The sequence below is a fragment of the Archocentrus centrarchus genome, unplaced genomic scaffold (assembly GCF_007364275.1).
Source record: "Archocentrus centrarchus isolate MPI-CPG fArcCen1 unplaced genomic scaffold, fArcCen1 scaffold_40_ctg1, whole genome shotgun sequence".
Classification (NCBI taxonomy): Eukaryota; Metazoa; Chordata; class Actinopteri; order Cichliformes; family Cichlidae; genus Archocentrus; species Archocentrus centrarchus.
The window spans coordinates 1,851,608-1,879,604 of NW_022060266.1; the positions used below are offsets into that span (position 1 = coordinate 1,851,608).

The 27,997-nt window shown below is 41.8% G+C and overlaps 1 protein-coding gene across 1 annotated transcript; it reads right to left on the reverse strand.

The window, feature by feature from the left end:
• Positions 1 to 3,274: 3,274 nt before the first annotated feature.
• Positions 3,275 to 27,776, reverse strand: sim1a (SIM bHLH transcription factor 1a). Its single transcript, XM_030724722.1, has 11 exons — positions 27,602 to 27,776; positions 23,202 to 23,284; positions 21,101 to 21,190; positions 20,912 to 21,020; positions 20,730 to 20,815; positions 18,711 to 18,910; positions 18,297 to 18,403; positions 17,587 to 17,734; positions 13,038 to 13,203; positions 8,306 to 8,720; positions 3,275 to 4,169 (listed from the first exon to the last, which is right to left on the reverse strand). Exons 1-11 carry the CDS (start codon positions 27,774 to 27,776, stop codon positions 3,463 to 3,465), a joined length of 2,286 nt encoding a protein of 761 aa, XP_030580582.1. The 3' UTR covers positions 3,275 to 3,462.
• Positions 27,777 to 27,997: the final 221 nt, after the last annotated feature.

Consider the following 27,997-nt stretch of genomic DNA (forward strand, 5'->3'; position numbering starts at 1 on the left):
CCTTTGGAGGACTGTGTGTAAATGAATGCCCACAAACGTCAGTGAACTGGAGCAACGTTTGTAAAACAGAGTGGGTTAAGAAGTCCTCATCAATGGTATGAGAGCCTGATGGAGTCATACATTTAAATTCAAATTATTGCTGATGACGGTGGTCCTACAAGCTCTTGAATGATGGGGCAGACTGCACAGAGCATGACTGGACATCTTTCCATGATTTCATGACAGAAGTCTACACGGAATATTAATCTTTGTAACGGTGACTTTCTATCTAGTTTCTTGTGAAACTAGAATAAATACTTCAGTGTGAATGACACTGACACAACCAGATTGATTTTTATACACTTGTGGTCATAAGTTTACATAATTATGGCATTGATCATGGCTTTTCTTGGCATGGACCTGACTTTTGAGCGTAGTCCACAAATTTTCAATAGGGTTGAGGTCAGAGCTTTGGGAAGGCCATTGCAGAAGATGACTATTAGCCTGGTTATCCATAAAAACCTGCTTTGATTTGTGTTTGGGATCATTGTCCTGTTGGAACACCCAGTTGTGTCCAACTTCCAGCTGTCTACCTGCTGACTTGAAGGGAAGTTGAAGAATTCCTTCTTCAAAAGAACGGTTCCAAGAAATCGCTAAAAGCCCAACATGATCATGATATTCATAAGACTACAATTCAGCCTGACCTCAGAGCCCTACCCGGCCTGCCCTGCTGCTGACACTGCTTCTTGCTGGTGTCTTAGCAAACTTAATGGGTAGTTTTTATCAGGCTTGCTGTCAATGAGTGAAAACCCTGCCTGAGGCAACAGAAGCAGCTAAAAGAAGAGCTAAAGTGAGGAATAACCAGCTCAATGAAAGGCTTCTAATATGGGGGTAATAGACGAGGCTCAGGCCTGGGAGAGTCAGCAGCCAGGCTGAATGAGGTAACTAAAGCAAACAGCAAGCTGGGCCTCATCGCTGACCTCCACATATCCACAAATCTACAGGCTTAATTGGACATCTTGCTGTATTGATTTCTATCATAGTTCTTTATTTGCCAATGCAGCCACACATAACCTGTGCAAATCTTAGTATGCTAACAACCAGAAAACATATCTGAACGTCACAAAGCAGAGTCAGTGCCATAGTGTTAACAACAGAAAATCATACAGCAAGCTACAGCAGTGTTACTTATTAAATCTCATCATAAAATCTGCCAGTCAAAATGAGAGTTCATCACATGTAAAATTTAAAGTGTTTTAATTTTCTTCTCTATAAAAAAAAAGCCCCAAATCTTAACTAACATTAATTTTGGAATGTTAAAAAAAAACATTTGCCTTCTGAATTAAAGTTATAATAACATGATAAACCCATGTGTGAATGTGAATTCATGCATCAAATGTTTAATTCTATTGCTGACCATGTGTGCCAGCTCTGAGCACCCCATACATTACAATGTTGTGATACATGTGAAACTTAAACTGTGAAAGAACACAAAAACTACAAGTTCATGTATGTGAATTTGGAGCCTGTGATTCATAATCATGTATCCCACCAGTTTAAAGCCACAAATTTCTGAAGAAAAAAACTCTGAAAACTTTTTCTTACTTTGTTTCATCCACAAACTGCATGAGATCATTGTGTATGGTTGGCTCAGACTACAGAGCCCTTCAGCTAACAGGTTAACACATTAATGGGGTGGTGCAACAGTATGAATGAGGTGAAGAGTGATACTTTAGCATCTGTCCATTGCGGTGTGATTTTTGATAAACAAATTATTGGTATATTGTTTTCTTCAATGTATAGCAATGCCTCCTCAAAGGTCTCATGATAACATTGTGCAGTAAAGACAGAAGGAATATATAAATATATAAATTCAACAAATTTGTGTGTGAATTAATCACATTAAAACAGGAAACACTACTGTGCATGTCTGAATTTAAAGGAACTGATTTATTCCCTGAATGGTTGTCTATTTCTTTGGGATATGCTGTGCTTATAGTACCATATCCCAAAGACATGTAAACAAAAGAAAAACCAAAACATGATCCATGTTTGTGAAACAGTTTTTATTTGACCTTCTTTTACCATTTGCTTCAGTCAAAAACACACTGAATATACACGCAGTTAGACTGGATCTGATTGCAGCTATATTTCAAACTCAAACAACATTTATATAATAAATATTGTTTTGCCAATGTGCTTAAATGTGATGAGATCTTCTTTTTTGGAGCATATTTACAGTACACTATAAATAACATTAAGAAATTAAGCACATTTCAGGCTCTGACTAAACAAAAACCAAAAAATCAAACTGGTATAAATATAGGTTCATCTTAGGACCGAAGAGGACGCAAATAACCAAACTTGAATCTTGTTGTGCAAATATGTCCACATAACAGTAATTGCAGCAACAGTTGCTTCAGGGATCCACAAAGTGAATGATGCAATTTAGCTGACTGACCTGGCATCCAAACAAATTGCATATGGTCACCTCCATAAATCATCCTGAAATCACTCAACACTGGAGGAAATACGAGTGGGAAACGATTCCACGTGTCCTGTGCATCCATTCAGGCAGACTTTAGTGTTTGCAACTCAAATATTTTCCCTCCACTATGATCCTGTGTCACCCAGTCAAACATGTGTCCACTGTCCTCACTGGACAATCAAATTCAACATGTGAACACGACAGGCATTAAATTCCTTCAAGTGAGCACAAAGTGAGTGGAAAACAACCATGTAGAGAATGGCTTTGCATATTAATCTGTGAAGTTTCAGATGAGTCTTTGCTCCAAGTCTCCCCTGCATCACTGACCCAACCTAGCCCTGTGACATCTCCTCACCAGTGGCATTAAAAACAAGGAGGACATGAATTCTATCTCTGATAGTGCAAAAGGCTACACAGTTCAATAACACCATACGAACAAATGAAACTGAGACAGAAACAGGATGTGATGCTAAAGCAAAATCAAAAGGAAAACTACTCCATCCATTTTCTATCCAGACAGAGATTACAGGCCCACTTGGTGTCTTGTGCCTGAACCAAGTTGGGATTCAAGTCAAGGGTTGGGTTCAGACTGCATTAAATCTAACTGTACTGCAATTTGACCATGGATGTAAGCCTGTGTGTAAATATGTCTGATACTCCAGTGGATATAAGCAGATTCAGATCACTGCTCATGAACGGCTCACGGCCTCATTTTGTAGGTCTAGTTTGTTGGTGTTCAGATAAGCTCAGAATATCTTTAACTCTAAATTGTGAACCTGATTTTGGACCAGAGAAAAGCAAATAATTTGTATCAAAGTCTGCAACAAACTGGCATTAACTAAACAGGCGGTGTTTCAACTCTGTGAGCCAGGAGTTCCCTTTTTAAAATATGACATTTTAGAAAGCAACCAAATGAGATTTAACAGAATTCATTGGTATCATGGAAAAACTGACTACTGGATAAAAATGGCTCTCTACTGTGTGTCAGATAAGTGTTAACTTCCATTAGTAATAATGACAGAGGTGCCTTTGCGTCCCGTGGTCTGCTCTGCTGGTATGCGGAAGTGATCGTAGTGCGTGGGGCCGGTGCTGGTGGAGGTGCAGTAGCTCCGGAGGTTCTCTGAATCATACAGGTGCTCTAGAGCGTAGCCTGTTAGGGAATATGCTGAATGCTTGTCCAAGTAGGGCCGCGGGTGTGTGTGGGAGGGATAGAGGGCTGGGGCTGGCGTTGGGGAGCCTGAGCATGCCCCCGGCCGACCAAAAGCATGTAATTGCAAAGAAAAGGGGGGCAGTTCTGTCTGGAGGTAGTCTTTGGGCTTATTGAGACACTCAGAACCTGGACTGCTGAGCTTGGATTGAGGGTCTGGGCTAGGTGTGGGGCTGATTACCTGACTCAAACCTCGACACAACATGGTCTGTAAAGGCAGAGGCCCTTGAGTATACTCAGGCATAAAGCACGGCTCAGGTCCCTTGGGCAGCCGATTTGCTGGCCCCAGTGTGGTGTCCTGGGGGCCTTTGCGTAGCTGCAATCGACTTTCTTCTTCCTTGATTATCTGCTGCGTGGTTTGGATCAGCGTTTCAATCTTGCTGGGCTCCTGTGGGCTGCAGCGATAGTGATCAGCTCGGTGCCGGTCCCCTGAGTCACTGGCTGAGCCTCCATCTGGTGAGCTGACCACGCTATCCTCCTCCCAGTGGCTCCTACCTACAAGGGGATGCAGTGACAACAGTGCAGAGGAAACATGAATAAAAATTAGTTTTTTTTATTAAAGGTTGCTGTATTCTTCCAAGGGTTCCACTGAAATCTGTCAGGACCTTAAAATAAATAAATGAAATCTGGCAACACATAATGAAGCTGTTTACTGTAGTGACTGTCAAGGACTGAGACCACTACCAATCAACACCTGTAGTCTTACATCCAACACTAAAACTATTCAGACCTATGATACAGTCATGTGATAAGAAAAGTTCCCTTTCAGTTGATTCACTCAGTACAACACACACTATGTGGAATTCCATGTCCCCATGTGTCCTGGCTGAAGACACCTCTATTTGTTCCTTTAAGGCAGATGACCTGTGATGACATACCAGGCCCCGCCTCTGTCATCACAATCATCCCTCAGTTCTTACGCTCTTCTGCTAGCTAAGAACACCTCTACCAAGTCGGGCTGGCAAGCTACTGCCAGTTGTATCTGTTGTCTGCCAACTTGAGGTTAGCTTAACTTCCCCTATTGGTGTTAGCCACCACTGCTCAGCTGATGTGGGGCGGCTGTGACTCAGGAGGTACAGCAGATCATGTCGGAGCGGGCTGCTCCAGTCTGCATGCCAAAGTATCCTTGGGCAAAATACTGAACCCCAAGTTGCTCCTGATATTTTCATCGTAGTGTGAACGTGTGTGCAAATGTATAGATGTTCTTTCTACTTTGATGGGGAAACAATTGCTTGTGTGAATCCAAATGTGTCGTATAAAGCACTTTGAGTGCACAGAGTAGAAAGCACTATATAAGAACTAGTCCATTACTATTTACTGTGTGTAGGCTGCCCACGGAGCAATAATTTTGTGTTTTCTGTGAAATATCTTTTGCTTTGAGTTTTGTTATGAATACCAAATCAAAATAAAGCAAAGATGAAATCTTCTTTTCACCCTTGTCCTCAGGGATGCAATTTCTCTTTGCATTACAAGGACCAGGTATGAGGTGTGCCCCGTCTACCTGGGGATTGTCCATGCTAGGAGATTGCTGACTCAACCCAAAGCTTGTTCATTTTGTTGCCAGCTTTGGTGATCAACCCTGGAAAGAGAGGTCATATTTGTGGAGAAAGTACTGGGAAAAACTCCTGTTGCATGGCATACTGTAACCCACTCCTCTCCTCTTTTCTCCAAGCCAAGGGACCCAGTTTCATCTGAAGTTGAGGAGTATTTGATATCATTTCTGTCACCACAACTAGCTGGGCTGACCACATGGAATATGTTGATGGGTTAGCCAAGTATAAGACAGAACCATGGGAGGCCAGCTACAGCCTGACCTAGCCCCTCACCAGGATGACAATAATGATGAGCAGGAGAGCCTGTCGTTGGCCCAGTGCGCCATCACTGCTGCACCAGCTAGCCAAGAAAGGATGTCTTTTTTGACCCCTGTTTTGCCATGCAGGGGAGAAGCTCCAGGTGGAGTGGCCCTCTCTTCAGAAACTGTTATGGTTCACAGCCTTTTTCCTAGTCCCAGAAGCAATTATGATCAAAAACCACCATACCTTACTGTATCTATCCATCAGTCCTCCAAGCTAGCTGTGGGATTGAGTGGAGAAGGACTCCGACAGCAGGGAGACCTTTCATCTGTTGCCTCCCAAGAGGTGCCACCTATTTCTGTTCAGGCTGTCAGTCCTAGAAGGTGTTCCACTTTCCTAACACAGTCTTCCAAACACAATACCCCAGTATGCAAAAATTTACTTTTGCTGTCTCACAGTTTGGGTGTATTAAATGTTCAAGTGACCACATTAACTGTTCACACCACCTGTCATTGTTGTGCTCCAATGATGGTTCCACCAACAAACTGTATTACTGTACATGTTCCCATGTTACAATCAATAAAGACTCCATATTGTTCTCAAGCAGCTGCAAATCTTCAGTCTGCAGGCCAAATAAACCAGGTCAGTCAGGTAATACCTTTCCACGCAGACAAAGTAGGGGCAACAACCCGTCATCTACAGCGCTGCATGTCAGCTGGCTAGCTGCTCACCTCCCTTGGTGGCTTACATGTGCCCCCTCTCTGTGGGTGGTGAGAACCATTGCTAAAGGTTACCGGTCACAGTTTCGGGCCAGGCCACCTTGTTTCCTCTCAGTAGCAAACATTATTGTGGGAGGCAAGGTGGTGGCAGTACTAAGGGAGGAAATAAACATACTGCTAAAGAAAAGAGCAGAGGCCAACAAAGGTTGGTACAGCCCATATTTTGTTGTTCCAAAAAAATGGGCAAAACTTATTCTCAACCTGCGAATATTAAAAAAAATTACTGTGAGCATACAAGTTCAATATGCTAACACTAACACAAGACAACTTTTGAAGGAAGTTGGCCCAGAAGATTGGTTTACAACAATCAGTCTAACAGATGTTTACTTTCATGTAGCTAAGCACCTGGATCACAGGCAGTTTTTAAGGTCTGCATTCAAAGGTGTAACCTAAATGATCTAAAGCACTAAGGCTTCATCCACTAGAGCAGACACCACCAATAGGTGGACCTCGGTCCAGATCCGGACCGAAATGATGTCTCAAGCGGACCCGAACCTAATACCAAAACAGAAATAACCACTTAATTAAAATCTTGTTGAGCGCTTTCGGGTTTACCGGCGCAGCTTTTACAGTCCTTACGGTAGTAGTGAAGCGTCCAAGGAAACCCACTGCCCAATTGCATGCGAGTTTGGCTATACCACGTGATACCACCAAGCTGGTTCCTGCTGGCTGGTAAACTTTGTAACAAACAAGGTTATTATAGTTAACGAAAACGAACAAAATAATGAAAAGTGAAACTGAAAAAAACATTTTCATTAGCCGGCACCGCATATAAAACACCAGCACATGATCGCAAGGTAATTAACATACACAATCCAGCTACACATTGTGTACAGAGGCCGCAAAGCTAGCTCTCCGAGCAGCTCCAAAACAGAACCTGGATTTGAGCTTTGATTCCTTCAAAGAGTTCAGTTTGTTTTTGTCCAACATTCGCTGTGTTCTGATGTTCTGATGTTCTGCACTGACGCTGAAGTTTGTTGTAGAGTTTATACAGTTTTGGAGTTCATGTTTTTCTTTGTTTCTCCTTGTTGATGTTCACGTGTTTCCTTAATATTACACACATTAAACACATAATGCTGCTATTTTGTGAACAGTTGGTTGTTGAATGTTTTTAAATGGTATCTTTTGTCGAGTTATTACACAATAGTCACTCTGCACCTGACAAAGAATGAAAAACTAAAACTGACGAAAACTAAACTAAAACTAAGCATGAAACCAAATATAAAACTAACTAACTGAAAACTAACTATATATATATTACATTAAATAGTTGGACTTCCGGACCTTGGCCTCATGAAACTTTGTCTGACTGGACCTCTTTAAATTTTATTTGAATACCCCTGCACTAGAAGTTTGTATGCCTATAATTGGTGAGTTTGAGCAATGGTGCCAGGATCTTTTGGCATTCCTGCAGAAGACCTTTAACAGCCTTATCTCACAGCTCCTGCTGTGAGATAAGGCTGTTTCCTTTATACAATCAAAGTTTATTTGGCAGCTATATCTGCTTGTCATATTTGCTTTGACGGGGGTGGCGCCAGGTGCAAATCCTGTTACCATGCGTTTTGGGAAAGTGTTCCACTGGCTGAAGCTTGTGGTTAAGTCTGGCATGGAATTTGACTTTGGTGCTTGAGACCTTTTGCAGCCCCCCTTTTGAATCTATGATGTCTATAAATATGAAGTTTCTTTCATATAAGGCTGTGTTGCCTCTCATTTCAGCTTCTACAAAGTGAGTAGGTGACTTTCCTGCTTTATCTGTGCATCCTTCTTGCACACAGTTCTCTTCTGATGGCCTTGAGGTCATATTATGTCTGATTGCAGCATATTTACCCTAAGGTCATTCTTGCAGCTGAACCCTTATTGATCAAAGGTTGTACTTAGTTTTTCACACAACTACATTCCTTATTGTGCAATCGTGGTATCTATAGTATTTATCCTCTTACACAGTGAAAAAAAGCAGAACACATATTTGGAAACTGAAATCTTTACAGATGAAATCACCTTGTACAGGCCAAATATCACACAGTTCCCTCTCTAAAGGCAAAATGGTCTTAGGCCTTACCGTGGTAGGTGTGTACGGCTGTGATGTGTGGCATGCTGCTGTCATATCCTTCATAGGTCTCCAAGGAGCTCTTGCTCAGAGGTATAATGGAGCGGGCAGTGTCCCACCATTTCTCCCTGCCTGGTGGAGGAGCTCCTAAAAAATATCGACCCGCCTCACATCGACCCCGCTCGCAACCCTGACCTTGACCATGTACACGAAAGTGTGTGTGGCTGTTGCTGGTGATGTGATGCTGGTCCTCTGGTGTGAGGCTGTAGCAAAGTGTGCGAGGATCTGAGAACTGCCTGTACACACAGGAGGCATCCACTCCTTCAGTCTGCTCCAGCAGCTGAGGGGAGGCTGAGTCTGTGAGGGGGCTGCTGCCCCATGGACTATCCTGTCCAGATTCTGATTGCTCTGTCTGGAAGCTAGAATACTGCAGCAAGAAATGGGTGGGGGGGTGTGGGGGGTAGAAAGATTGCAACTGCTGATTCTGGATGTTCGATTATAACATTTTTATCCTGTATCTACCAAAATAAGCTAATGTCAAATACTCAATTTCAGTCAGAATTTCAATAAATTCCTTTAAAGTAATAATACTCTGCATGCATTGTTTTAATGTCACCATCAATACCATCACTTAAAAAAACAAAAATAAAACAGGAAACACTTGGTTCTAAGCATACAGTGTATCACAAAAGTGAGTACACCCCTCACATGTCTGCATATATTTAAGTATATCTTTTCATGGGACAACACTGACAAAATGACACTTTGACGCAATGTAGTCTGTGTGCAGCTTATATAACAGTGTAAATTTATTCTTCCCTCAAAATAACTCGATATACAGCCATTAATGTCTAATTAATGTCCGGCCCCGCCCCCTACTTCCAGTCCGTGAATTGATGTCAAAAATAACACACAATTTGGCCGTTTAAGTTACTTTTTTGACATTTCGTCTTCCCCTCCAATTATGAGGATTAAGCGAAATGTCAAAAGGCAGGAGAAAAGGAAGATGCGATCTAAGTTGTTAGACCTTGAGGGAATATCCAGGCGCAATAAAGTAAATGTTTGTGGTATTCCAGAAGATGAGAAAAAAGGGAGGCCAGTGGATTTCATTTCTAATCTTATCCCAGAGTTAATTGGGTCAGATAATTTACCCAAAACTGGTGACCATCAGGGGATTACAAAACTGCTAGCATCCCGATTGGCCAAAAATGTACAAACAATTATTCATCCAGATCAGACCAGATTTATCCCAGGTAGTCATTCCTTTTGGAACATCCGGAAAATATTAAATATTTTATATGTCGATCACAACAACAGTGAGGGGGCAGCAATATTATCTTTAGATGCCCACAAGGAGTTTGATATGTAGGATCTCTAAAGAGATTCAGCTTTGGGGATAAATTCCTGGAATGGGTTAGAATTTTGTATGCAAACCCAAAATCTTCAGTCCTCACTAATGGGGACAAATCTCGATCATACAAGATACAACACGGGGTCTGTCAGGGTGACCCACTGTCCCCTTTGCTTTTCAACACTGCACTTGAGCCCTTAGCTATAGGTGTTAGAACCCAGTCTTACATCAGGGGCATCATAGTGAGCAGTATAAAGACCCATGGGACTCTATATGCTGATGACCATTTGGTCTCTCTGTGTGAACCAATGGTCTCTGTCCCCAGCTTACTGAGCTACATGAATTACTTTAGTTATATGTCTGTGTAGGTTCTCAATCATCTAGGTCACAGTAGTCCAGTCGCCTTTTTTTCAAGCTCCAGAGACTACTTTAGCTATATTTTTGGCTACAATTGGGGGAATTTCTCATTAATGTACACTCAGCACCCCATCTTGACAGATAAAAAAAAAAAAACAGAAATGTAGAAATTTTTGCAAATTTATTAACCCCTTAACTGGCAGCAAAAAAATCACCTGACAAAAACTACATAACGCCTTCTGGTTATTATTGGCTCTGAAAAACCCATTTCATAGCCTATTAATCGGCTGCGTCTGGTCCGCGGGCCGAATGAAGTGCATTTATATGGCAGGCTAGACCCGCCCATTTTGACTGACACCTCATTCGGCCAATAATGTTAAGAAATGGGTTTCCCAGAGCCAATAATACTCAGAGGGCGTCACGTAGCTTTGTCAGGTGATTTGGTGCAGCCAGTTACATGATTGGCCGAATGACGTGTCAATAAAAATGGGAGGGTCTAGCCTGCCATATAAAAGGGACTACAAACGGCCCGTCACCGGGCCCTTGCCAGTTAAGGGGCTACAAAAGAAAAACTGAAATATCACATGGTCAGAAGTATTCTGACCTGTTGCTCAGTATTAAGTAGAAGCACCCTTTTGAGCTCGTACAGCCATGAGTCTTCTTGGGAATAATGCAACAAGTTTTCCACACCTGGATTTGGGGATCCTCTGCCATCCTTCCTTGCAGATCCTCTCCAGTCCCTCAGGTTGGATGGTGAACGTTGGTGGACGGCCATTTTCAGGTCTCTCCAGAGATGCTCAGTTGGGTTTAGGTCAGGGCTCTGGCTGGGCCAGTCAAGAATGGTCACAGAGTTGTTCTGAAGACACTCCTTTGTTATTTTAGCTGTGTGCTTAGGGTCATGGTCTTCATCTTTCCTTCAATTGCAACCAGTCGTCCTGTCCCTGCAGCTGAAAAACACCCCCACAGCATGATGCTGCCACCACCATGTTTCACTGTTTGGATTGTATTGGGCAGGTGATGAGCAGTGCCTGGTTTTCTCCACACATACCGCTTAGAATTAACTCCAAAAAGTTCAATCTTTGTCTCATCAGACCAGAGAATCTTATTTCTCATAGTCTGGGAGTCCTTCGTGTGTTTTTTGGCAAACTCTATGCGGGGTTTCACATGTCTGCACTGAGGAGAGGCTTCTGTCGGGCCACTCTGCCATGAAGCCCCGACTGGTGGAGGGCTGCAGTGATAGCTGACTGTGTGGAACTTTCTCCCATCTCCCTGCTGCATCTCTGGAGCTCAGCCACGGTGATCTTTGGGTTCTTCTTTACCTCTCTCACCAAGGCGCTTCTCCCACGATTGCTCAGTTTGGCTGGACGGCCAGGTCTAGCAAGAGTTCTGGTCGTCCCAAACTTCTTCCATTTAAGGATTATGGAGGCCACTGTGCTCTGAGGAACCTCGAGTGCTGCAGAAATTTCTTTGAAACCTTGGTCAGATCTGTGCCACAATTCTGTCTCTGAGCTCCTTGAGCAGTTCCTTCGACCTCATGATTCTCATTTGCTCTGACATGCACTGTGAGCTGTGAGGTCTTATATAGACAGGTGTGTGCCTTTCCTAATCAAGTCCAATCAGTTTAATTAAACACAGCTGGACTCCAATGAAGGAGTAGAACCATCTCAAGGAGGATCAGAAGAAACGGACAGCATGTGAGTTAAATATGAGTGTCACAGCAAAGGGTCTGAATACTTATGACCATGTGATATTTCAGTTTTTCTTTTTTAATACATTTGCAAAAATTTCTACATTTCTGTTTTTTCTGTCATGATGGGGTGCTGAGTGAACATTAATGAGAAATAAAATGAACTTTTTGATTTTAGCAAATGGCTGCAATGAAACAAAGAGTGAAAAATTTAAAGGGGTCTGAATACTTTCCGTAACCACTGTAGAGTAGATGCTATTAAAATGTGAGTTTGCCTAGAATTGTGTCTTCCAAAGCCTACCTTTATATTTAAAGAGGTAATTCTTAAAAAAATGTGATTCTATCCTAATCAGTGCAATGAAATTTTACATTAAGGAATTTTCTCTGAATATTGTCTCAGATAAAATCTGCCTACAAGGTTCCTAGAGTCCTAGAGTCTCCAATTTACCATAATCATTCTTTTAAGCCCAGTCAGCTCGATGGAGTGTTTGAGGCCTGGAGAGGTAAAGGCATTGCGACTCTGGCAGATCTGTACACTGACAAATAGCTTGGCTCATTTTCACAACTCCATACCAAATATAGTCTTCCAAACTCGCAGTTTTTTCACTACCTCTAAATCAGAAACTGTCAGGGAGGAGTTATCCAGTTATGAAACTGCTTCAACTAGTTATCCTCTCGGCACTCTCTCTGGGCTCCATACACTTAATATCAGAGTTTGTTGACTATTTTTATATTTCAGTATCTTCAGTTTCTGTACAGGAAACTTGGGCCAAGGACTTAAACACAGAACTATCAGCTGAGTTTTGGGAAACAGTGAGTCAGTGAGTCAGTGTGTCAGTCAGTGCCTTGAGGCAACTGTTTGTCGTGATTTGGTGCTATATAAATATAAATACATTTTAACTGAATTGAATTTTTTGGTCTATGTCCTATCCTCCATATTTTTCTTAATGTCAGTACCGATGTGGTAATTGTGCAGTTTTCAGTGCTTTATGTATGTGATGTATGACTCTACCCTGGAAAAAGAACAGTTCCAAGAAAACATTAAAAGCCCCAAAATACAATGACATTCAAATTAAACACATAAGCAATGCTCCTACTAAAATAAATTCTTTTTGAAAATCTAAAAATCAATCAGGTTCTATCTAATTCACTGTCGTATGCTGCCTCCTTCAAAATTAGCCAGAAAGAGAGCGACAATGCTAAATTTCCACCTTCCTACCAGGAAGCACTACATAAACATTTGTCTCAGCTACGTTTGAGACCACACTATCATGTGTTCACATCTCAGTCTCACAAAATGTAAGAGATCTGAAGCTAAACAATAGTCCAGCGAGACTTGAACTCCTCACCTGGATGTATGGCGAGAGCCTGGCTTTGGTCTTGGGCCGTGATACTCTGCTCTTGGGTGTTCTGCAGTTGTCCGTGAGGCTGCTTGTGCTGCTGCTGCTGTAAGGGAAAGAGGCCTTGGACGTGGCCTGGTCCAGAGAAAGCTGGAGACCTTTATATTCTGTCTCCCTAAAGACACACAAGAAGAAATGCCCAGAGGTGCAAATGAACACTTGTTGATGTTTTGCTATAGATTTCATATGGTGATGATGGTTACACAAGGAGTGTTTTCCATTTCATGTAAATGCTGTTTATTAAAGAATGCAAAGAGTTCATGTGTACCTGAGTTTTTGGCTTTTCTCTGGGTGCAAAAACTCAATATCTGTTTAGCAATTAGAGAGTCATCATGGTGCTCAAGAGGGCTAGCTTGTAGAGTGATGTGTGTTTGTGTGTGTGACTGCTGGGAGGGGCTGGTGGTGCTGAGAGGACTGTCGCAGCATTTGGAATGCTTGTTTTACTAGAGGGATTGCAGCAAGGCCTTCAACAAACACTCCACAGAGGCAAAGCTGTCCAATCAAATACACTGGGAGATTAAAGGTTATATCTGGCTAAATCAGACCCATAGGGCAAGCTTGCATGTCCCACTACTGGGAAATGGGAATTGATTTCTCACTAAAGTGTTCTCAACATGGATGATGAATCAAGTTTGAGACAACAGAAAACCTACACACAGTTTACTTGAGACAAACAGTGATCTGTCCTCCGTCTCAGTCTCTGCACGCAAACACGAATTCAGACATACAGGCATGTCACAGTAGGAGGAGAATCCTAAAATGTCACATTTACTGAGCAGAAGATGATGGAAATGTGGAGCATAGGCCTGAACATCCCAGACACGTCCTAGCTTTAAACCAGGTAAGATCTTTGATTTTTACAAGCTTAGGCAACAACATTTTGTTCAGTTCTCATGTTTGTGAAGTCACACTGGGTGGTAGTGTACAGAACTGCTACCACTGTGGTCACTTAAACAGTGCTGACGAGTGTGTGTAAACACACTGATTTATCAGACAGCAGAACTGCTGTGAGAGTCCCGTGAAAAAAACGTGGTTACAGCCATTCAAAGGATTCCTAAATTACTGTCAGGCTGTGGTATTAGATGCAGAGGTTATCAGAGCTAAATACACAGTGGGAGTTCACATGCAGGTGAAGCACCCTCACCTGCACCATCACCTGTGTTACCCATGGCTGTATACACCAAAGCTACTGGGTAAACCAGCTCTGCTCCTGATAACTGAACGCTCCACAAAAGCCTCCCTCCTGCTTATCTCTCTCTTTTGTTGTGTGTTACGTGAAGAAAAAGAAAAAAAAAAAGCAGTCAGCCTCATTTCCACCATCACTTCATTCCACAGCAAAAATATATTAAAAGAAGGACAGGAGGAGGAGTGAGGCTTATGAGGTTTCATTCCCTTCACAGCAAGCTTGAGGCCATAAATGCTCATCAAATTTACAAGATATCAATTAAAAGGCCATAAAGAGAAAGCTGCTGTGGATTTGATGTAGGAGGTGGAGCAAATGTGTGTCAAGCTGTTCTTTTCTTGTGAATGTAGTTAGTCATGCTGCTTAATGGAGGGTTTTATAGGGTGTATTCATTCATGTGCTCTCTTGTATATCTGTGAAATGCATGCATCATAGCTGAAAGAATAATGGGGCAAATAAATGATATCTTTCATTTACTGATAAAGAGCGTGGCTCACGTAGGTAGAATCTCAGCAGTGATTACAGTTTAATTTTGTTGGAAAGGAGGATGTTTCTGAACTGGTGTCCAGGATAAAGAGCCAGCAAATGTAAGCCTTAGTTCAGCTGCTTCTCTTTACACGCCGCCAGTCTTAGATAAACTGTGTCAGGACACAAAGTGTTGGCTGCAGGTAACAGCCGACGTATAAGCACACTTAGCAAACTGAGCAACAAAAGACTCAGACATTCTGACATAACTAGCACACAAGAAAGCTGATAGCACAGGAATGTGTCTGCCATCAGAAGCAGAAGAAGAAAGAAAGAAATCCTTTGTTTCAATCTCAAAATCATAAATAAAAAACTGACAGGGACAAACTCCTGATAGGCTGTCAGATTCTGAAAACCAGGCTTTAACAAACATATGTCAGATTTCCAATTAACCTCCAGTTAATTGCTTCACAGCAACTGTTTGTATAAATCTCCAGCACCAATACTCATTATCTTATCAAAGCACAGAAAGACAGCACAGCAGATTTGTGAGGCAGCTCACTGCCCCGGACCTGCAGCAGGTATTCAAAGACACATCTGTCATTTTACACCACCTGCTACGTGGAAATATGTCTACAACACTGAGCTGTGTTACCCTGATGTGTGTGCAATAGTTTTTGGACAACAGTGGAGCTCTTTACCACAGAGTAAGATGTTACCTTGGATACAAAGTGGACTAGAATAGATTTAGACTTGTACTAGAACAGATGGGTGGGACTGTAACCCCTGCTTTATATCGTTAAACAAGTTGTCACAATGCATTTCAGAACATGCCAGGAAGTCACAGAAAAGGAATGCAGTGAGTAGTGTAACAAATTACTTTCTCCAGGGAGTAATTAAGTACTTTAAAAAATAATACATATAATACATTACAGGAGCACAAGTGGAAGTTAAGGCTTTAATGCAGGTTATTCCAAACAACAGAATAAGGACCATCACCACCAGGTGTTTCAGCTACATACAGAGGAGACACTCTCTTTAATTATTACTTTCAGTAGAGACTGAGTAGAAAAATAGAGCACAATTCATCTCTTCTTGTTTGCATTCCCTGACCGCTGCAGACAGCTAAACTTTGACCCGTGCACAGTCTCTGTTCTCTCTGTCCTTTTGGAGATGCTTCGATTTCAGAAAGCTCAGAGGCCACTGAGGTAATGCCAGCCTCCCAAACTGTGCAGTGTACTGTAGCTATTTATGATGTCATTTCTGGGACAGCCTGTCATCTTTATTAGTTTTAGCATAAACAGATCATTTTTCTGCATGTTCAAAAAAAATCTATTCACATAATGCAGACATTTAAATCTCTGTTCTTACAAAAACAAAAATTCACCTTAAACTAATTTGTTATATTGTTAGAATGCATCAGAATGAGTCCTGATAGGTATGATATGGTATGAGCAGCACAGCGGAGTGTTTGTGTGTGAAAGGATGTGGTCAGGAGTGAGAGAAATTAAAGGAAAGAAACAAGTGACATTAAGTGTTTTAGCGAGCTTTGAGCCACAGTGTCACCAGAACAGCTTCAGTTCTCTTTGGCACTGATTCCCTAACTCTGGAAGTCTTCCAGCAGATATTCCTACTGTTTACTGGTTTAATGATGCTTCAGTCTGAGAAACAAGGTACCATAAAACCAGTGTACAAAGGTACTTTAAAGAGTGTCATGGTAGGTAGTGACAAGTTGTTGTACACTTAAAGGTACAGTAACGCACTTTATTTTCTGACTGGAGAGCACTGTCTTCCATGTGTCCTATAGGTGTACAATTAGACTGAGATATAGTGAAACAGAATCAGTCGCGTCTTGTCATCCTGGAAGAGAGCACTCCTAACAGTACAGAAATCGTATTCTTCCTTACAGGATACATAAACTGTGTAATAATCTGCACTGATCCTGCCCTCTAAGGTGGCAAGTGGGTTACAATGCCAATAAGATGCCTTCCACAGCATAACAGATCCTCCAGATCCTGACACTGTAGGGGTCAGGTTTTTTGACATGGTACAAGCCACAAAGGTGTGCTTTGAGTGCTCAGAGTAGTAAGACACCATATTTGTGTGCAGTGGTTTAATGGTTAGCACTGTGGCCTCACAGCAAGGTACTTCAGCTTCCTCCCAAAGACATACATGTTAGGTTAACTGGTGATTCACTGTTCTTGCTGACTGACACACTGACTCACTGACTGACTGTTCTTGCTGACTGACACACTGACTGACTGACTGACAGACACACTGACTGACACACTGTTCTTGCTGACTGACACACTGACTGACTGACTGACTCACTGACACACTGACTGACTCACTGACACACTGACAGACTGACACACTGACTGACTGACTGTTCTTGCTGACTGACACACTGACTGACTGACTGACTCACTGACACACTGACTGACTCACTGACACACTGACTTGCTGACTGACTGAAAATGTACTGAGATGACAATCTCAGTCAGCTGAGGAACAGGTGTCCTTTTTCTTATACTAATTCATGAGCATCACAGTCATTAAATATGTGCTGCCAACCACAGTTCACTGATGTCTTTTCCAGTTGAGTTGACCATCCCTTAGCTCTATCTATTTTTCATACATCTTCATACTAACATACCACATGACATCAGTGGATGATATTGTGGCCTACCAATTGGTTTTTGTGTGATCTTTGGGAAATTAATGGCAGCAACATCAGATATAGCCTTAATGTTTTTAATTGGTATTTTTTGTCCAGCAAACCTTCAGCGTATCAGTATGTTGGTCAGATGTATCACAGATGGATGTTTAGGAGTTGCAGCAGAGACTCACGTGAGAACATAGTTGACACTGACGATGCAGTGAGGTCGGGATGAGCGGCTGTTGTGGACAATGGTTGCATAACTCTGAACCCAGACCCAGCCGCCGTGTTTGGCCAAGAAACGGTAGTACTTTGTAGTGACCTGACCTTTGACCAGCACTGCAAGACCAAGAGGCAAAAGAAAATAAGAGCAAGTTATTACTGTGAGAAAAATTCAAACAAATTATAGCATATACCAAATTATATTAGCATGTTCTAATCATAGTAGTATAGCACTGAGTTGAATGAAGATAATTGTGTAACTAAAAAAACAGTGTGTATTTAATTGTGTGTTATTGTGCACAGGGGGCAGCACAGTGGTGGGGTGGTTAGCATTGTTTTCTCACAGCAAGAAGGTCGTGGATTACAATCTACCATCTATGTGGAGTTTGCATGTTCTCCGTGTGTCTGTGTGGTTCTCTGCAGGTACTCCAGTTTCCACCCACAGTTTCAAAGACATGGAGTTAGTGGGGTTAAGTTACCTGGTGATCCCCATTCCCCATTAATGCATTTATGGAATTTCTGTTCATTGGTACTGTAACATTACTGATAATATAACACAATAACAAATTACACCGTGACATAGTGTGTGTGTGTGTGTGTGTGTGTGTGTGTGTGTGTGTGTGTGTGTGTGTGTGTGTGTGTGTGTGTGTCTGTGTGTGTGTGTGTGTGTCTAACTCACACAAATGATGAGCACAGCGGAGGTGGAAGGAGTCACAGCTGTGGACATGATGATAGAGAGTCTTCTCAATTAGATCCTGAGGCTCATAGCCTGTCAGCTCTGCAACCCTGGAGCACACAGTTTAACATCAGATTTAACCAGAACTGTGCTAGCCCTAACTCTGGACTAGGTCCTCACCATAAACTGTAAGAATTTTCACTACATATGCAGATTTATGTCCCCACAACATAACTAAAACAAGCACTGCACACACACATTCTCAGGGGTAATTCAGGCTTCCTGCATGTATACAAGCCCACACACAAAATATGTATCAAGCAAATACTGTCACACCCACACAGTTGCATCCCATACACACACACATATTCACTGTGAGCAGGCAGCTGCAGACCTCTGTGCTGTAAGTTAACGTACCGTGAGTCGAGGAAGATGAGTTTCATGTCCAGACTGGCTCTGAACATGAACATGTTGCTGTGCAGTTTGATCTCAGTGACGGCGCTCGGCGGCAGCGAGTGCCCGACAGCCACCAGCCCGACGTTCTGATAACAGCCGTCAAATGGAGACATGTCCAGGCTGTACTGCCGGATCTTCAGGTAGCCACTACAATGGATCACCTGGGCCAGGAGTTCACAGGTGGACACAGAAGGTAAAAAGATCAATCCAGACATGTTCCAGCAGCCCTTTAGTGCTATATCAGAGTAAGGCTGCATGTTGGCTGAAATGTTATCATGTTCATACAGAGAAAACACGAGCACGGGAATCAGATGATTTATATCAAGTGCAGTTAATTAAACCTTTTAAGCTCAGGAGCCATTTAATGGTTGTTACCATGCTTTCAACCATATCGCAGCAGAACTCCATCAGTGAAGAATATCTGTTGTCAGACTGTGAGTAGGGTCAACAGCTGAGGTTCCTCAGTAACTGCTGTGTCCACAGTCACATTTCTCCTAGACTTTACCACGAAGTTGTGTTTTCACTGAACAGCCGATATGTGAGTAACTACAGAACGTGGTGTAAATGCTGTTTGCTCTCACAACAGTGCCATGAAGCACTAAACACAATGCTTGTACTTCATTGGCACCGTTGTCAGCTTGTTGGCATGGCTGATGCACAGCAAACAGTGTTGCTGCTGAAGTCAGCCCTATGTCAGCCATATGTATAATTGAAGGAGTTTCAAAAAAGATAAAATGAAGGAACAAGTTTCACAGTAGGCACAATCTGACAAAAAAAAAAGACTGGCAGCATTAGCCACAGTTGCATTAGCAGGTTCCTGCAGTGAGAGCTGAATATGTAAACCCAACTGCTTTATGACATATTGTTTCAGTGGTTACCAGCTGCACTGCTGGCTGTTTGGAAGTAGCCTGTCTTTGAGCCCAGTTTTTACTACACATACTTGACATGGGTAAACTGTCCATATTTGGTGACTTATTTTAGAAATTTTTATGTTTAGATTTTTTTTTCATTTGTCCAAAAAAGCAACAAAGTTTGTGACTGATTCACTAGTGAACAATCCTGTTTCTTTTTGTTGCTGTTGTTCAGGTTCAGTCCTGGCTGGCTCTTCCAGTACTGTGTTTCCCCACTGCGTGGCTTGTTGGCCAGGTCGGTGTTGTGGCAGTCCTCAGAAACCCTGAGCCACCTCGGTGATGACTTTCTTGCAGGGTGTTTGGGCTGGAAAGCACAATAAGGAGTCCAAATGCTAACTGCTCTCCAAGACGTTATATTCCAGAACTTAATGGAGAAACAGCTGGTTATTGCTTCACTCTTTATTGATCACAAAGTGGGCCTATTTATATGTAAAGTGGACGTAACATCTCGCACATGGAAAAATGTCATCATTCTTTCGAGAACACCTATGTGGGCGCCTATGGGCAGTGCACATGAAAGGTACCAGCTCTTTATTTTGAATCTGTTTGGACGACTTTAAAATTGCACTTCTTTGTGACCTTCTTTGTAGGGCTAGGCTGCTGGGGGGTTCCCATGATGCACTGTTTCTTTTCATTCACCTCTTTTTACTCTGTTTGTACCCCACTCTGTATTTAATCATTAGTTATTATTAATCTCTGTCTCTCTCCCCTCTCAGCAGATGACCCCCCCCCTCCCTGAGCCTGGTTCTGCTGGAGGTTTCTTCCTGTTAAAAGGGAGTTTTTCCTTTCCACTGTCACCAAGTGCTGCTCATAGGGGGTCATTTTGACTGCTGGGTTTTCTCTGTATTATTGTAGGGTCTTTACCCACAATATAAAGCACCTTGAGGTGACTGTTTGTTGTGATTTGGTGCTATATAAAAGAAAATTGAACTGACCTCAGTGTGTCTAAATATTATTTTCCATAAGGTCTCTGTTTTTAGCTTTGATAAGGTTTTTATTTTCTCAGATTTAAAGAGGGCATTGTTCAGATCGCTGTGTTCAGACCAGTGGAGCAGCACTCTCCCTCTACCTTGTAACCTCCACAGGTAAGACCGGCATTTCTTTTAGCAAGGACACACTTCATTCTCAGAAAGAAGGAACGCTCCATCTCATACTCTGCAGAGACATAAAAACATGCAAAAACTCAAGTCATTTATGCTGCATTGTGCGTCTGTGTCACATGCAGAATGGCATACCTGGGTGGCTGATTACCTTGAACAAAGTGGGAGTGGTAAGGCTGGTGTGCTGTGAGGACAGCTGTCATTTCATCATGGTCTGCTGGGTGGATGTATTCATAGATGCTATTTCCTGTCAACTCTACCTGTTGAAATGAACATTCAGCTCACAACTGTGACACATCAGGCCCAGAGGAGGAGGGCACATTAGGTTTGTCAAACCAACCTGCGACAGGCCCAAGTGGACTGATGCTGTTTCTGATATGTACATGATTTTCCCATCTGGAGCGACCACAAAAATGAAGCCATCTAACGTCTGAAAGAAAAAACAGTTGTTACATTAGTTACAAAGACACTTCTCTCTGTAACTACATCAGTGTTACCACCTTAAAAAACCTTTCTATATGAACTTGCACATTATAGTCTTATTAAACTTCTTTCTTTAAAATAATACTTTAAAGAAAGAAATGCATTAAAAGCAAAAACCTGAAAATAAAGCATGTAGTTTCTCAGAAAATCCCAGACTCAGCTATTTGCTTTATTTTGATGAAACTTCTCTTCAAATTACTTTGAGTCTTCAAACATATTTTGCTGTAGTGCTGCCTGTTTGCTTGAATAATCAGGCCCCATCTTATCTCAAAGACCTCATAGTCCCATATCACCCCAACAGAGCACTTCTCTCTCAGACTGCTGGCTTACTTGTGGTTCCTAGGATACTTAAGAGTAGAATGGGAGGCAGAGCCTTCAGCTTTCAGGCGCCTCTTCTGTGGAACCAGCTTCCAGCTTGGATTCGGGAGACAGACACCCTCTCTATTTTTAAGATTAGGCTTAAAACTTTCCTTTATGATAAAGCTTATAGTTAGGGCTGGATCAGGTGACCCTGAACCATCGCTTAGTTATGCTGCTATAGGCCTAGTCTGCTGGGGGGTTCACATAATGCACTGTTTCTTCTCATTCACCTTATTTACTTTGTTTATACTCCACTCTGCATTTAATCATTAATTGATATTAATCTCTGGCTCTCTTCCACAGCATGTCTTTCTCTCCCCTCAGCCCCCCATCAGCAGATGACCCCCCCTCCCTGAGCCTGGTTCTGCTGGAGGTTTCTTCCTGTTAAAAGGGAGTTTTTCCTTCCCACTGTCACCAAGTGCTGCTCATAGGGGGTCGTTTTGACTGTTGGGTTTTCTCTGTATTATTGTAGGGTCTTTACCCACAATACAAAGCGCCTTGAGGCGACAGTTTGTTGTGATTTGGCGCTATATAAATAAAATTGAATTGAATTGAATTGAATTGTTTGCTGTCTGTGGCTTCACATCATGACACAAATGACAAAGATTGTTTCATGGAAGTAGGAAACACAGGCCTTCCTTTACACTCATGACAAAGGTATTCAGTGCCTCTCTGCCTTCTTTCTTCTTTCAGTCTACATTAGTTAGCTTGTTATGTGGCAAGTGGAGGTGTGTGTTTGCTTGGCCTGAACCTAAGGTAATGCATGGTGCAGATTGAAAGTGGTGACTAGCGTGCTTTGAATTCTACACATGTACATTAAACCCTGAGCACCATGAGGTCCATGCAGCTCAAACCGATGCAGTGCAATGAGAATCAATATAGTTGTTGACTTTGTGTTAAAATGCTTTTACAGAGGTATTGATTCTACTGTATGGCCATGATGGAAGCAATCATTTGGACTGCTTTTTGGAAAGCCATTCCTTATATTATTATATTTTGCAATACATTATTTTAAAAGCTGTTTCCAATATTTTCTCCATTCAGTTCTGTTCAGCTAAATGAAGTTTACCTACTAGCATAGCAAATAAGTAGAAAAATGTGTAGGTATTAGTAACATGAATATGGCCAGCACTGGTCAGCACACAGCACTCTCTTTCAAAGCAGCAATCATATGTTGTCATGAAAACATGGAGCTGTGACTAGCATGCCTGATCGGGGCTAGCTAACCTCTGCTGGTTTCAAGGCAGCCTGCAGCCATGCAGCCCAGCTCCATTGTGTTACTGCTGCTGTGAGAGGGGCTGCAGGCTCTGTGCGTGACCACCAATGTGTTCAGCTCATTTCACTCTGAAAGCACCAGAATGAAGGCGGCAGGAGGCATATGGCAGCAGCTCCTACACCAGCACCAAAGTCTCCATAGTCTGGCTCAATTATTATTATCCCTTTGTGTACTTCAAAGGGATAATAATAATAATAATAATAATAATAATAATAATAATAATAATAATAATAATAATAATAATAATAATAATATTATTATTATTATCCCTTTGAAGTACACATGCAGTTGCTTTTAAAGTATTAGTACTAATGGTGAGTACCTGTAAGAGATGGGAGCCTAATTCCTGGCCGAGTCCATCCAGAGAGCTGCTGCGGCTAACATGACCCCAGGACCTCCCCAGGCCTGCAAAACAAGTCAGCACAGAGAGGGAAAAATGCAACCTCACCAACAACATCCTGTTTTAAACTGAAAATCAAATACTTTGGCCTCTGTACCATATAAACAGCACAACTCCTCCTTCTTTCAGTAGTATTACTGAGATAATACAGGTAACAACAAAATCTGCACAATTAGCCTGTGATCCCTGGACTTCATTTTTAAAACAGTGCATCATGTAACAGTAAGCATATTAAAGAACAAATAGAACAGACTTCTACTGACACACACACGCATGTGTGTGTTGTGTGTGTGTGTATATATATATATATATATATATATATATATATATATATATATATATATATATATATATATATATATATATATATATATATATATATACCCTGAAATGAAATTGGACTGCAAAAGCTCCTGAACAGAAAATCATTCCAGTTTTAAGTCCAAGTGTTAAGCCCAGAGTTTGTGGCCTGTAGCTCTAAAAAATAAATAAATAAATATAGCGAAGCAAAAAATAAGTGCTGACTTTATTACATGTAGTAAGGAGAAAATGCCTCCCTGGACCCTCACAGCAGAAGCGGCAGAGTGAACGGGAGCCTCGCAGCAGCAGCGGAGCGCATTTAAATGCAAATCCCGCTCTGCAGAGTAAACAGGCGGCGTGCAGCGATCAGAGCGCACCGCCGCCTCCGCCGCTTCATGTGGAGCCAATATGGACTTCGCGTTTGCATAACAAGACACAATCAAATTACAGCCCAAATACCCAAGTGCCAAAAAGGAAACAACAACTTCCACTCCATGAGCAATACAGTAAAAAGCTGGTTTTCAATTAATTTAGGCGACTGCAGCGTTTGACAGTAACAGAGCTCAGCGCGCTGTGAGGAAACATATGGACGGACTCTGCTCCAGTGACTGAATGCTTGGGAAAGCGGCTTCTTATCCCATTATTAGCGGCGGTTTACACAACAAAAACTATTTAAAAACCATGTCAAATATTTTTTCGCAAGAAACGGACACAAAGGCCTGCCTCCAGAAACGAAACGAAACGAAATATTTACGGATTTATTTAAAAGACGGTTAGTGGCTCTTGATCAGAAGGACGTGTTGTACAGGAAGCCACTGTAACAACGCGGTTTAAGGTCAGTGTGCACAGCGGGCAGCGACTGTTTCACCGTGTACGGAACGATCACCGAGGCGCCAACTCCGCCGCAGCCCGGGCTGTTAAACAGGCCTGTCAGCATGGGATTATTCCAGGTCTGCGCCCTGGAGCTCAGCCTGTGGATGAAACCGCGACTCGGAACCAAGTTTGTCTCAGAGTCCTGCTTACTTACTTTTGTTTGTTTGTTTGTTTACAGTTGTTTTAAACGGGACTTGCTTGAGTGGGGAATCTCTTATTATTAGAGCCTCCAGGCCGTTTCCCCTTTGTTGTTGTTGTTTGTTTTGGCTAGCATTTCAAAAAGAGGCAGATTTATCGGCAATAATACCCGAAAGTATCAAGACATTAGATCATACACTCAACCGTGTCATGTTTCCTACAAAACAAAGAAAAAGTCACCTATATATATATATATATATATATATATATATATATATATATATATATATATATATATATATATATATATATATATATATATATTTGTCTCGCTTGTTTTTTGAATGTAAGGACCTCCAACCGCGGCTCTGATTCTCCGTGTTGAGTCCATATTTTATAAATACAAAGTATTGACAAATCAAATTAGGTAAAAAAAAAACAAAAAAGATTTTGAAGACATGTCACCGAATTTAAGAAAAACAAACAAACAAAAAACAAGATATTTTAATTTAAAATAAGCGTCGGGCACTAAGAGCATTAAAAATAGTTCCCATATCAGGAAGTGATTTCATGTTACACATTTCAACAATTAATCAGTCAGAAACAAATATTTAAGCCCAACCTCAGTGTTATTTATTACAACAATTACTGGATGGTAGTAAGAGTGATAACAAGAATGCACTTCTAGAGTTTTTGTAGCAGTGAATTCATCTGTTAAATCAGCCAATCAGAGTCAAGTAAACAAACAACAAAACTAATAAATAATATGAGCCTTTAAATACTGGGCCTCATGTTGAGGAGAATGGGAGAGCGTTATTATCCTTAGAACATGCTTTTATTTGACGCTTTTATTTTTAAACCCATACATATGCTAATTAAATGGAAACAGTTAAGTATTATATAAAATATGAAACAGGAAAACCAATTCATTTCCTTTAGCAAAGATAGCATAAATATGAAGAAATGTTTTTTTTTTTTTTTTTTTTTATGGGACCATAAAATTCCATCATTTGAGCGGATATCGGTGATGTGTTGTGTCATGTAATTTAACCCAGGATGGATAACATAGCTGAGGTCAAAGGTTATGCTATCACTCAGTGCCATAAATAAAAGAGACCCATTCAAGTCACATTAATAATTTTTTTAAATAAATAAACTTAAAAGAAAAAAACTTCCAGGCTCTCCTCTCACGCTCGGGCTCCTTCCTTGTATGTGGGAGTCCTCGGAGTAAAATAAGGAGAAGCCTGGCTGAAGAGCTCCGGCCTTTAAAACAGCGCAGCTCATTTAATGTGGAGACCAGGAGAGTAACAGCCTGCTGCCTGCTCCGTCCCTTCACGCACTCAGATCTTGCAGGCATGCTCGTGTTTGCCACACAGCGCTGGGCATCAGGCAGACATCTTCCACACGTGCAGGATGTGCAGAATGGAAGTGACTGTGAGACCGTCCTGAAAGTTTATTCATGCAACACGCAGCCATGTGCTGCACATGTGGCCTTGGAAATACTGAGACCTCATCTCAGCAGAATAGAAAGAGTGAGCCATCCTCACTGAGAGATCTGACTCTGGTCTCCTGTGGGGGACATTTGTAACCATCCACTTGTTGCATTAGAGGTGTGAAAATGAATACAAAGTAGTTCTGAGAGATCATTTTTAACCTGACTGGACTGTATTCTTCCAGGGTCACAGGGCCTTCATCCATAGGGATAGGGGGGATCATTGGATGGTTTGGGGCTGAAAAAGAGTCACATGCTGATGTCTTCACAGCCACCAGATCTCAGCCATCCTTGGATCAGCATGTTAGAGAGCGCTCTATATCACCATCATCAAAACCAAATGAGGGACAGTGATGTTCATCCCTCCAGCAGAGCTTCAGGAATTTGGAGAATCTGTGTCAAACTGCACTGAGGCAACAATCATGGGAACCCCACGGCTGGATTCTTTTTTCTTTTCTTTTCTTTTTTTCTTTTGTCACCCCGACTTTATAATAACGAGGTTATCGATAGTACAGTATAGTACTGAATGCACTCCCCTTAGAAAATCATGCCTGTCTCCCCTCTTCTGACTGTGATTCTGCTTATGATTAATAGAGCCTAATTTCCCGGCAGAGGTATCAGGGTCATGGAAACAGTTTGAAGCCTCTCAGTTTGTAACAAACTGACAAAGTCCATGTTTCATTTGTCCCTCCAGATTCTTCATCGCTGCACCTTTAACGCACATCACGCCCCGTTACTCTTACAAGGAGCTCCATATGTTGAGGAATCGGACGTGCTCATCATACTAATAAGCAGGCTCTGCAGCAGTGAGGCAGGATGGAGGCTCATCACGGCTGATCTGCAGCTAGGGGCCGCGGGGGGTACCCCAGGGAGAAACATCACCCACACGGGAGTCCGCATCTGCTGCCGACTGCTTTCATTTCGACTAAATGCCATTTTTTCATGATCAGAATATTTAAAGTTCACCGTCATTAGAATTCATTGAAAGTCCAAGTAAAGACAAAAAAAAATAAACTATATTTCTGAAAAATAAACTATATTTCTGTTTAAAAAATATACTATAATTTGTATTAAAATAAAAGTATAATGGCAAATTAATTTGTTCTGTTTATCTGGCGCATGTTTAAATTTAAACACAAGAAAAAAGCAGTTTCCCAGCAGAAAGTGCAATTTACTTTAAAAAATGGACATAAAAAATTAAAAATTACAAACTTGAAAATTATGTTTATTTTAAGTATATATATATATATATATTTTTTAAATCTATTAGAAAAGAAAACATTAAATAAAAATACGCCTACAAAAAGAAAGAACGCAAACGCCGCACCGCTAAAATTAAATGTTATTCTTGTTATTTCTATTTGCTAAAGGTTTAAAAACAATAATCACGATTTAAAGCGATAAAAGAATGAGTGCTTACCGCCTTTATTTCTCAGAAATGTGAGTCTTAAACAGAGGTATCTAACTTATTCATAATGTAGTTACATTCGTGCTCCCTTGCTTAGTGTGTAGCGCCTACCTTCAGGGAACACCACTCTCATCTTCAGGTAGCTTGTTGTCAGCCGGATGATGGAGGCTTTGTCCAGCTGGGAGGTGATGGCGGAGGGCAGCGGCAGCAGCTTGGCCAGTTCATAAAACTCACTGTTTTCCTTTTCCCGTCGCGTCCGGGCCGCATTTTTAGACTTCTCCTTCATGTTTCCGTTCTCCCGTGTGTGTCCCCGAGCACGAGTCCGCTCCGCTCTGAGTCAGGCTGCGGTCAGTACCTATCCAGGTGTCTCATAGCGCGCTCGTGTCGCCAAACATGAAAGTAGATTTCTCCTTCCGCGCGGCCTAAAATTCACAGCTGCAGCTGGCGCACGAGCCCCCTCCCATATTTCCAGGTTTATCGGGAGCTGACGACAAACGGGACGCGGCT

Excerpts from the sequence above, each read along its gene's own strand:
- sim1a (XM_030724722.1), bottom strand. The coding sequence starts at position 27,776 with ATGAAGGAGAAGTCTAAAAATGCGGCCCGGACGCGACGGGAAAAGGAA. Across the intron at positions 18,911-20,729 it reads TTACCTGTGGAGGTTACAAG|GTGATCCATTGTAGTGGCTA; the intron begins GTAGAGGGAGAG and ends CTCCTGGCCCAG. Across the intron at positions 13,204-17,586 it reads AGTGTCAACTATGTTCTCAC|GGAGACAGAATATAAAGGTC; the intron begins GTGAGTCTCTGC and ends GTGTGTCTTTAG.